The 10,474-nt window shown below is 41.9% G+C and overlaps 1 protein-coding gene across 1 annotated transcript; it reads left to right on the forward strand.

Annotated features, from left to right (window-relative positions):
• Window positions 1-7,814: 7,814 nt before the first annotated feature.
• On the forward strand, window positions 7,815-9,676 carry LOC121973058 (alpha-humulene 10-hydroxylase-like). The gene is made up of 2 exons (XM_042524656.1): window positions 7,815-8,795; window positions 8,921-9,676. The coding sequence occupies exons 1-2, from the start codon at window positions 7,878-7,880 to the stop codon at window positions 9,539-9,541; spliced, it is 1,539 nt and encodes a 512-aa protein (XP_042380590.1). The 5' UTR covers window positions 7,815-7,877; the 3' UTR covers window positions 9,542-9,676.
• The last annotated feature ends 798 nt before the right edge of the window (window positions 9,677-10,474 follow it).

Raw genomic sequence — 10,474 nt, forward strand, 5'->3', positions numbered from 1 at the left:
AAACGAGGAATTTTAACTATGCTAGCCTACTGGTCATGTATACTAACATGCACACAAAGCACAATATAAAAGCAATAAATAGAAAATCTAATTTTCAACTATTATGGCTTTTATCTCTAGTTGTCCTCCGTGTGTTGTCATCCCAAGCTGCTGCCATATTTGGCCACCGCCACCGGGTCTAGCTGTCGCATCCATCTTGCTCCTAGTTCCGCTGCGCCTCTGGTCCTTAGAAGGTTCCAAGCGTTGCAAGATTCGATCCGCGACATAAATAGAATTTTACATTTTGATCCTATATTCCATAAAAGGAATGTACATGTATCTAGATCAAAAATAAAATCCTAATAAAACTAAATACAGCTCCTGCTGTATTTAAATACAATCATGCACACACATATAAATGCCCTTGACATGTCCAAGGGTCCAATCACACACATAATAACTAAAAGGCATAATAGTTGGATCCTGCATCCACAAAGTTAGCACATCCTACTATTAACCTGCCTAAATTATGTATGACATGTGCATAATTAACCTAATACCAAATACACAGAGGCAAAACCCTAGCTCTGATACCAATTGTAGGTTTCTACTCGGAAAATCTAGAGGTTCCACTGTACAAAAATTTTGTACAAAGGTCTGAACCTTTTCCTAACTACCATGTGTTCTTTTAAATTAAATTTTGGATCGCCTACGGAACTTAACACGTTTGATCCAAAACTTAATCTATTCGTTCTTTTAGGTTTTGACTTGGGTCTCCTGCGAAACTTAACACGCTCGACACAAATCGCCTTAAGTTATTAATTCCATTAAATATTAATTTCCATAATTGGTTCCCAGTACTGACGTGGCAAGACACATGGCCTTCTTGGATATGGGAGCAACCACCACCGACTAGACAAAACCTTTTATAGAAATCTAATATTTAATTTCCTAAAATAACTTTAGGTTAACCGAAAAAAACAATCAAATCACAAGGAAAAAAATAAAACAAAAGAACACAACTTCGAAAAACATATTCGAAATACTAGAACGTAAGCCTCTTGTATTTGGTATTATTTCCATAAATAACTATTATGATGCGGAAAAGGAAAAACTACTAGTTATACCTTCTAGAAAGACCTCTTGATCTTCTACCGTATTCCTCTTCTAACCTCGGATGTTGTGTGGGCAACGATCTTCCGAGATGAGAAACCACCAACCACCTTCTTCTCCTCCTAGCTAGGTTCGGCCACAAAAAGCTTAACCAAGGATGAAGAACAAAACACCAACCAAGCTCCAAGAGATGCTAGCTTTCTCTCCTTCTTCTTCTTCTTCTTCTCCAAGTAGTATCCGGCCGCCACAAGAGCTCCAAGCCTTTGAGAGTTTCGGCCACCACAAAGAGGGAGAGGGGAAGAGGATGGCCGGCCACTCCAAGGAATAAAAGAGGGAGAGAATTAATAGAGGTTGTATCTCATGAAGGCACCCTCACCCCTTCTTTTATATTTCTTGCCCTAGGCAAATTAGGAAATTTAATTACAATAAAATTTCCTTAATTCCTTTGACATGATTTAATTGAGAAAAATAAAATAAAATTTTCCCAATTAATCTCTAATGGCCGGCCACATCAAAAGAGATAAATTAGACCAGTTTTAATCAACAATTAAAACTTCCTAATATGTTTCCAGAAATTTTAAAATTAAAATTTCTCTTTAAAAATCTCTTCATGGTTGATAAAAAGAAATTTCTATAATTTTAATTTTATCAACATGTGGATAATTTTAAAGAGAAAATAAAATATCTCACCAATCTACAAATAAGGAAAGAGATCTAATCTCTTTCTTTAATCTTTTGTAGATCTTTTACAAGAGAGATATTTTAATTTAATTCTCTTTAATAAATTATTTCTTCCACATAATAAAAATTAAAATTAAAATTCTTTTTTAATTTAATTTGGCCGGCCCCCACTAGCTTGGGTTCAAGCTAGGGTCGGCCACCCAAGATTAGGCCGGCCCTAGCTTGGTTCCCAAGCTAGCTTGGCCGCCCCCTTTAGGTGGGTATAGAAGGTGGGTTTAGGTGGGTATAGTACTCTATAAATAAGAGGCTACGATAGGGATCGAGAGGAGGAATTGGTTTTGGTCTCCGATAAAATTAAGCATGTTCATTTCGAACACACAACTTAATTTTATCAATAATAATTCATTCCACTAGAGAACTATTATTGAACTACCGTACCAATCCCAAATTACATTTTTGGGCTCCTTCTTATTATGAGTGTGTTAGTCTCCCTGTGTTTAAGATATCGAATGTCCACTAATTAAGTGAGTTACTGACAACTCATTTAATTAATATCTAAGTCCAAAAGTAGTACCACTCAACCTTATTGTCATGTCGGACTAGGTCCACCTGCAGGATTTAACATGACAATCCTTATGAGCTACTCTTGAGGACATTATCAACCTAGTATCTCTAGGACACAGTTTCCTTCTATAATCAACAACACACACTATAAGTGATACCATTTCCCAACTTATCGGGCTTATTGATTCATCGAACTAAATCTCACCCATTGATAAATTAAAGAAATAAATATCAAATATATGTGCTTGTTATTATATTAGGATTAAGAGCACACACTTCCATAATAACCGAGGTATTTGTTCCTTTATAAAGTCAGTATAAAAGAAACGACCTCAAATGGTCCTACTCAATACACTCTGAGTGTACTAGTGTAATTATATAGTCAAAATAAACTAATACCTAATTACACTACGACCTTCTAATGATTTGTTCCTTTCCATTTTGGTCGTGAGCTACTGTTTATAATTTATAAGGTACTGATAACATCATCTTCTGCATGTGACACCACATACTATGTTATCTACAATATAAATTAAATAAACAACTACAAACAAATGTAGACAATTTGACCAAATGTGATTCTTTATTCATAATGAATGTTTACAAAGCTTAGGCTTTCAGTATACACTCCAACACATCGTCGGTCTACAGTTTCCCCTTCATCCCTTTATTCCCGCAGTTTGTAAATATTTTTGCATTTCCCTTCCCCAACTTGTGCCAAACTCCTTCCGGCTGTTGTACGGTGTTGTTATTTTGTTTCATCTGCACGACATCCCCTTTACTCCCCGGGTCTTCCACTATTTTTACTATCCCAAACTGTTCGATCCGGGGACTTTCCTCTTCCAGTCTCGAGTCGGTCTAGTTTTCTTCGACAAGATGTCAACCTCCAACAAGCACTGGAAAGAATATTTTTTCTTCATGCACCTTCTCGAGCGGTCAAACTTCCCGACCCACTAGCAGCTTGAAGTGGCGCCGGCGCCTCAGCCTCCCCTGAAGAGCTACAAGAGCTAATCGGACTACCTAAACGCAGCTTCAATGTTGGCTGGTCAGAAGTATGGCATCCACAAGTTGCTATTGGAAGACGTCATTTATATCTTCGGCTTAAGCTCGATCCGCACCCGGCTGCCGACCAACCTAGGTATGAAGCTCCTTTAATTCTTCCTTTGATGCTAACTGATTTCTCCTTCTCTTTTGCAGCCGAAGTCATGATGCCAGCACATATGGCCGACAGTGTGAAGCTCAAGGACACCACGATCAATACGACAGCTGTTGAAGAACTGGCGAGCCACGGCCTGCAACCATTCAGCTTACATTAAGAGCCCCAGGATGAGAGTGACGTGACGCCCATCCTGGTGAGTGGAGGCGAGGCCGACCATTCGCCCAGCGGAGAAGCGGACATGGGCTCACAACCTCCATCCGAGCAGCGTCCGATCATCCCGGTTGAGGAGCCGTCGGGCTCGGCCTCCTCCGACGTACCACTGAACAGGCGCAAGAGGTGCCGAGCAGAGCCCTCATCGCGCTCCGCTACCTCAGGTGCGCGGTCTGCCGAGCGGGTCGAGACTTCGACCCCTACTCCCCTCCCAGAGATTGCGCTAGCCACATCATCTGATCGAACGCCTTCTCAAGCCGAGCTGCCACAGGGGACTCTCGTCGCACTGCCAGTACCCTTTATGCCACCACCTTCGAAGCCCTCGAAGGTAAAAAAGTTCGGCATCCGTCCGGCGTCCACCTCCCGACCGTCTGGTCGAGCGACATCGGCACAATCGGCCCCGAACGGCCAGCGTCATATCACGGCGATCCTCCACCTACCGACCGAAGACTATCATGAGTCGAGCGCCGAGTTATGAGCCCTCAAGCATCAAATTCACATCCAAGGGCTACTCGCGAAGACCTGGGAGGACGCTCGAGCCCGCGCGGCGATGATACCCTCAAGGGCGCTCGCGGATAGCCATACCCAGATGTCCACTGGGGTAAGTGTTCCCTTTAGTGTACTCTCCTACTTTATTGCTGATCGGCGCTTACCTTTCCTCACTTGACTGCATTATTGGGTAGAGAGTCTGGCTATGTGTCAGAGGCTCACCTTTTTGGAGGAGGAGGTTAAGAAGCTGAAGGCGTCGAGCGACCAATCCTCCTATGCTCAGGAAACAACAGATGCCGAGGTGACCAAGCTGCGAGCCACTCTGGAGAAGAGCGACAAATTGCTTGAGGCCGAATTGGCCAAGAGCGTCGGGTAGGTCACTATGCTGGAGCGTCTCAATAAATAGGTCGCCACTTTTGATAATAAGATTGAGTCGGCCAACCCGCGGAAGAACTGGGCCATCGTCGACCTCGATGAGAAGAATAAAGAGGTCCGGGCCCTCGCCCAAAAGCTTAAGGAAGCTGAGGACTTCCTAGTCGCTGATCGACACAGTCGGTCAGTTGAGGAGGCTACTCTTCGAGGCCAGCTTGCTGATAAAGATAAGGAGTTGTCCACTGCCAAGGACGAACTAGAGGGCTCCCATGTGGCTTTGAGGATTTATCAGGATGCCGAGGCGAGTAGGTTTAATTCTATGAAGCAAGCCTACATCCACTCAGATACATTCTACGACAAAGTCACCGACCGGGCCCTTCGCCTATTCGATTTGGCGATCGACGGGACGATCAATCAGCTACGCGAGGGAGGCCACCTGCCGATCACTCTGACCAGTAATGTCATCAACTGGGACAAGCTCACTGCCGCTCTTCCTGACGATACCTTGGACTATCTTGAGTGAGGTCGAGCGTTCCTGAGTGAGGTTAAGCATTCCTGTAAGATGCAAAATTTTTAAAGTATAAATGCATGCTCGTTCGTTTGAATGAGCTTTACCTTCTTGTATGTTTTTTAACTCTTTTTGATTATTTGCAAGAGTTCGTGGCCTCATTCATAATTATTCTATCAACCGACCGACCCCTCTAGTACTCAAAGTCTATGATTTTGCGATCTCCCGCTCTACCCTGGGAGTATTTTAAAGAATAACGACGAACATTCACTATATTTTGAAGACTTCGAGCTTTTGAGTAGCCCGGGTTCACGGTCGGCTATTCATCGACGCTTGCCCGCTTACTGAGCTTTTGAAGACTGCTCGACCCCGAACTGGGGAGACCAGGAAACCCGTGTGCTGGTCCGAGACCAGGGAAGACCACTCGACGCCGAATGGGGGAGGTTGAAATCCGATGTGCTGGTGCAAGACCAATGAAGCTCACTCGACTTCTAGAGCTCGTGGCTCCAATATAACCTAAAATTCGGCTGATCGGCTCGGGAGTCTCTGACTCGAGGGTTTATAGTCATTGCTCGACTGTTGATGAAGACCCGAGTTTTTTAAGTCGCTGCTCGACCGTTGTTGCAGAATATACGAAGATTCGAGTTTAAGATCGCCGTTTGATCGTTGATGAAGACATGCGTTTAAGGTCGCCACTCGACCGTTGATGGAGACACGCGTTTAAGGTCGCCGCTCGACTGCTGTGTAAACTCGGGTTTAAGGTCACTGCTCGACCCTCGATAGAGATAAGGGTTTAACGTCGCCGCTTGATGGTTGCTGGAGACAAGAGTTTAACATCGCCGCTCGACGATTTGATATGGACTCGCATTTAATGTCGCCGCTTGACGGTTTGAGGTGGACTCGGGTTTAAGGTCGCCGTTCGACTGTTGTTGTGATCTCATGTTTAAGGTCGTCACTCGATTATTATTGTGATCTCAAATTTAAGATCGTCGCTCGATTATTACTGTGACCTCGGGTTGAAGACTTTATAAAAAGGCATAAATCACAATATTGAATGAAAAAAAAAAACTTATTTCTTACTAAATGAACTCAGAAGATTCCTATCCCTACATGCGTCATTTATAGAGTGAAATTAAAAAATCGAACAGTAGATGATATGGAAGGATATTTCCGTTAAATTCACTCGGAATTGACCTGGTTTAATTCTATAAATTTACCATGACAAACTCAGTTATGGCTGGGGTATTTTTTTAATGTTATCTAGGTGTCATACGTGGAATTTATTTTCCATTTCCAAATTTGACGCGCCGAGCGTTTCATTTCAACAACGTTTCAATTGATTGATCTAATCGCCGTAATCGAAGAATCCAAACGGTCAGCAGTATATATACGACATCATAAAAATATAAACGTAATTATTTATTATTATTATTTAAAATATAAATAACCATTTTTTCCTTCTTTTGAAATTTATAAAAAAACAACATCGTGCGCATAGTGCACTTAATTTTGGAGCTACATCATACAAAATACTATTATTTTAAAATTACTTTGTATAAAATAATATTAAAACGATTTTGACTAAATTTAAAAAATATGCATTTTTAATATAACAATACTTTATATAAATTGTTTTAGTTAAGTTAAAAGAAAGTTAATAGAAAGTTCGCACTTGACCTAATTACCTCACTCATGGTTCCATGCATTGCAACTACAGACAAATTAAGTTAATAGAAAATGAATCAGCGATTCTATTAGTCAGGTTTTAAATAATATAGCAGCCGTGTTTGAAAAGTAATTAAGGTAGTCCATGGTGGACCGTTGTTAACGAAATTTGATATAATCAGACAGATAATATAATTATATTCCATGGAATTAACTGTACATTAACAGATTTTACAGGTTAAACACTCAGAAAATATAAAACTATAGCCATCGCCATCGTTTTTCAACCATATTGATCCTTACGTTCTTAATGAGACTTTACTGGGATTTTCTGTTTTTTAATTCATGTCAATTCTAAGCTTCATGTTCACAGAAGTTACAATATTCTGAATTTGGATTGTATAAATATTAGTATTACGACTCTATTTGGACTAAAATATGATTCTAGAATATCTCAGTGTTCAATTGTATACATAAGTTCTAGTATTTGAAAGTAATAGAACTTCCATGTTCATTTAGCTTTTATATATTTTATCTTCTTAAAATGGGATAGAATGGAGTTTCTATCCTTTAATTCTCATATTCGTAAATTACTAATAATATTTCTAATATGTTCATACATATAATTTTTAAACTAAAATAGTTTTAAATTATATTTTATGGAAAAAGCTAACAAAGGACTGTATGTTCAGAAATGAAATTAGAAAAGATGCAAGTTCAGAACATTTTCCAGTGACCTTCCATAATTCAAACCTTTACTATTTTTTTTATTGATTAGCTGAATCAAGATCAGTATAAAAATTCATCCTAAAAGTTGGATTTACTTGACCAATTGTTCCCACAAAACTCCAATTGTTTCTTTTTTCTGACTTTATTATGGATTCGAAGCTTAAAATATTTGACTTGGAAAATTTTAAGACGTGGAGGACGCAAGATTTTTTATTGTTTATTTTCCCAAAAGGACGAACGAACGCCTCAATGGACTGAGTAAACAGATCATGACGATCTGATCACTCTTAATTTCCTGAAAACACATCTATAAATACATGGAAGAAAGAGCGATAGATCAATCCACACAAACATTAATTAATTAGTGCAGTACTGATCATATCAACCATCATCCACTGCGTACGTAAGATGGAAGCCCATCTCTTTTCTCCCTTCTTCTTCGTCACTCTCTCCCTCTTCTTCCTCTTCATCCTAACACTACTGCAGATCAAGAAGCAAAGGAAGCCTGCACAAAAGGTACTGGCACCTCTTCCGCCGGGCCCTCCTAAGCTTCCCCTCATCGGAAACATCCATCACCTTGCCGGTGCCAATCCCCACCGCACTCTCCGCCACCTCTCCCGAGTTCATGGCCCGCTCTTGCTTCTCCGGCTCGGTCAGGTCGACCTAGTCGTCGCCTCCTCCGTGGAAGCCGTGGAGGAGATAATCAAGCGTCACGACCTCAACTTCGCCAACCGGCCATCCGACTTGACCTTCGCCAACATATTGGCCTACGACGGCCTCAGCGTCGCCATGGCCGCCTACGGCGGCTACTGGAAGCAAATGAGGAAGATCTACGCCATGGAGCTGCTCAACTCTCGGCGCGTCAAGTCCTTCGCCACGATCCGCGAGGATGCGGTCCGCAAGCTCACCGCGGAAATCGCAAACGCCGCATCGTTCGGCCAATTCCAAACGCCTCTGAACCTTAGCGAGATGGTGATGTCCATGACGAACGCGCTGGTGTTGAGAGCAGCGTTCGGCGACAAGTGCCAGCAGAAGGGGAAGTTCCTGCAGCTGGTGAAGGAAGGGGTGGGTTTGGTCACCAGCTTCGCAGTGGCCGACATGTTCCCCTCGCTCAAGTTCTTGGACACCCTGACCGGCTTGAAATTTAAGCTACAGCGAGTTCGACGGCAGATCGACCAGGTGTTCGACGAGATCATCTCACAGCACCAGGCCGAGAGAGCCGGCCCTTCAGAGGAGGATCTAATCATCGATGTTCTTCTGAGGCTCAAGGACCAAGATGACCAAGAATTTCCAATAACATCCACCAGCATCAAGGCCATCGTATTGGTACGTTAATTAGTTCCTGAAATTTAATATGCTAATTTATTCAATTAATTTTGTTTTGTTGTGAGACCTCTTAATTAATTTAGTTTACCAATCGATCGATCCTTAATTTGGTATACATTATTCAGGAAATATTTCTCGGAGGAACAGAGACATCGTCGACGGTGATCGAGTGGGCTATGTCGGAGCTAATGAAGAACCCAGAGGTGATGGAGAAAGCTCAAAAGGAGATCAGGGAGGCCATGCAAGGGAAGACTAAGCTGGAAGAGAATGACATCGCCAAGTTCAACTACCTTAAATTAGTGATCAAGGAGACCCTCCGACTTCATCCTCCGGGTCCCCTGTTGCTGCCCAGAGTGTGCAAGGAGGAGTGCGAGGTCGTAGGATACCGAGTGCCGACGGGGGCTCGTCTGCTTATCAACGCGTGGGCTTTGGGCAGGGACGAGCGCTACTGGGGCGGCGACGCCGAGAGGTTCAAGCCGGAGAGATTCGCCGACGGCTCGGTCGATTTTCGGGGATTCAACTTTGAGTTTGTGCCGTTCGGCGCGGGGCGAAGGATATGCCCCGGCATGACGTTTGGGCTGTCGTCCGTGGAAGTCGGGCTGGCTCACCTGCTCTTCTATTTCGACTGGAAGCTTCCGGGCGGAATGAAGGCCGAAGAGTTGGACATGATGGAGATTTCCGGTGCGAGTGCTCCGAGGAAGTCGCCCCTGTTCTTGCTTGCCAACCCACGAATTCCTCTGCCGTAGCCTCCTTATATAAATATAAAATATATATCTATATATTGTCCCTTTGCTTGCGTTATATATCTAGCTACCGCCGGTTTATTCCGGCTTCTAGAATGTTACACATGATTAATGATTAATGAGATTGATTTACTGGTTCCATAGGTTTTGATAAAGTAAAGTAGGTTGCAATTTATGTTGCCAATTGCCATAACTCGTGTTCATGGCCGAGCTCTTTAGCTAGGTCGGAGCTCAGGCGAAAATCTCCGATGTTGACTAATGAAAGGATGAGAAAAGGGTTAAAAGGGAGACAAGGTGTACTTTAGTGAAATCCCTTCGACACTCAAATCAAATTTAGAGAGAAAGAATTGAAGATGAAAGACAATAGTAAAAGAAAATTAAACAATAAAACGCTATCCCCTTGGTCCCTTCTTTTACATTGTCATCGTTACCTTACGTTGAGGGTGAGAAGACTTCAATTCTTGAAAGATGAAACTCATTCCTCTCCCTCAGAAGACACCATCCTTTATAATTGTCATTTGCTATAACTGGTTAGTCCTTTGAGGCTATTGGTGACCTGTTATAACTTATAACTGATGCGATTTTTTAGAGCTGCAGACAACTTACATAATGGTTGCGTCCCTTTTTTTAGGCTACTAGCGGTCTGCATAACGATTAAGGTTATAAATAAATCAAACATTCATGAATAGATTTGATATTCAGTTTAGTAAGAGATTGTTTATGTTCATTCAATATATACAAAATTAATTAAATAAACAAATTTGAACAACTCGTTTAACTAAACAAATAAACATGAACAAATATATGTGTTGGTGCAGAAAATACTAGATAATTAAACCTGATTTTGATATTGGCAAAGGATTCAAAGTTAAATTGTATTGTGATGTAATCAAGTTGATTAAGTGTGCAGGTTGCTCAACTAGAAAATTTTAATAG

This window comes from Zingiber officinale, chromosome 4A (assembly GCF_018446385.1).
Source record: "Zingiber officinale cultivar Zhangliang chromosome 4A, Zo_v1.1, whole genome shotgun sequence".
Taxonomy (NCBI): Eukaryota; Viridiplantae; Streptophyta; class Magnoliopsida; order Zingiberales; family Zingiberaceae; genus Zingiber; species Zingiber officinale.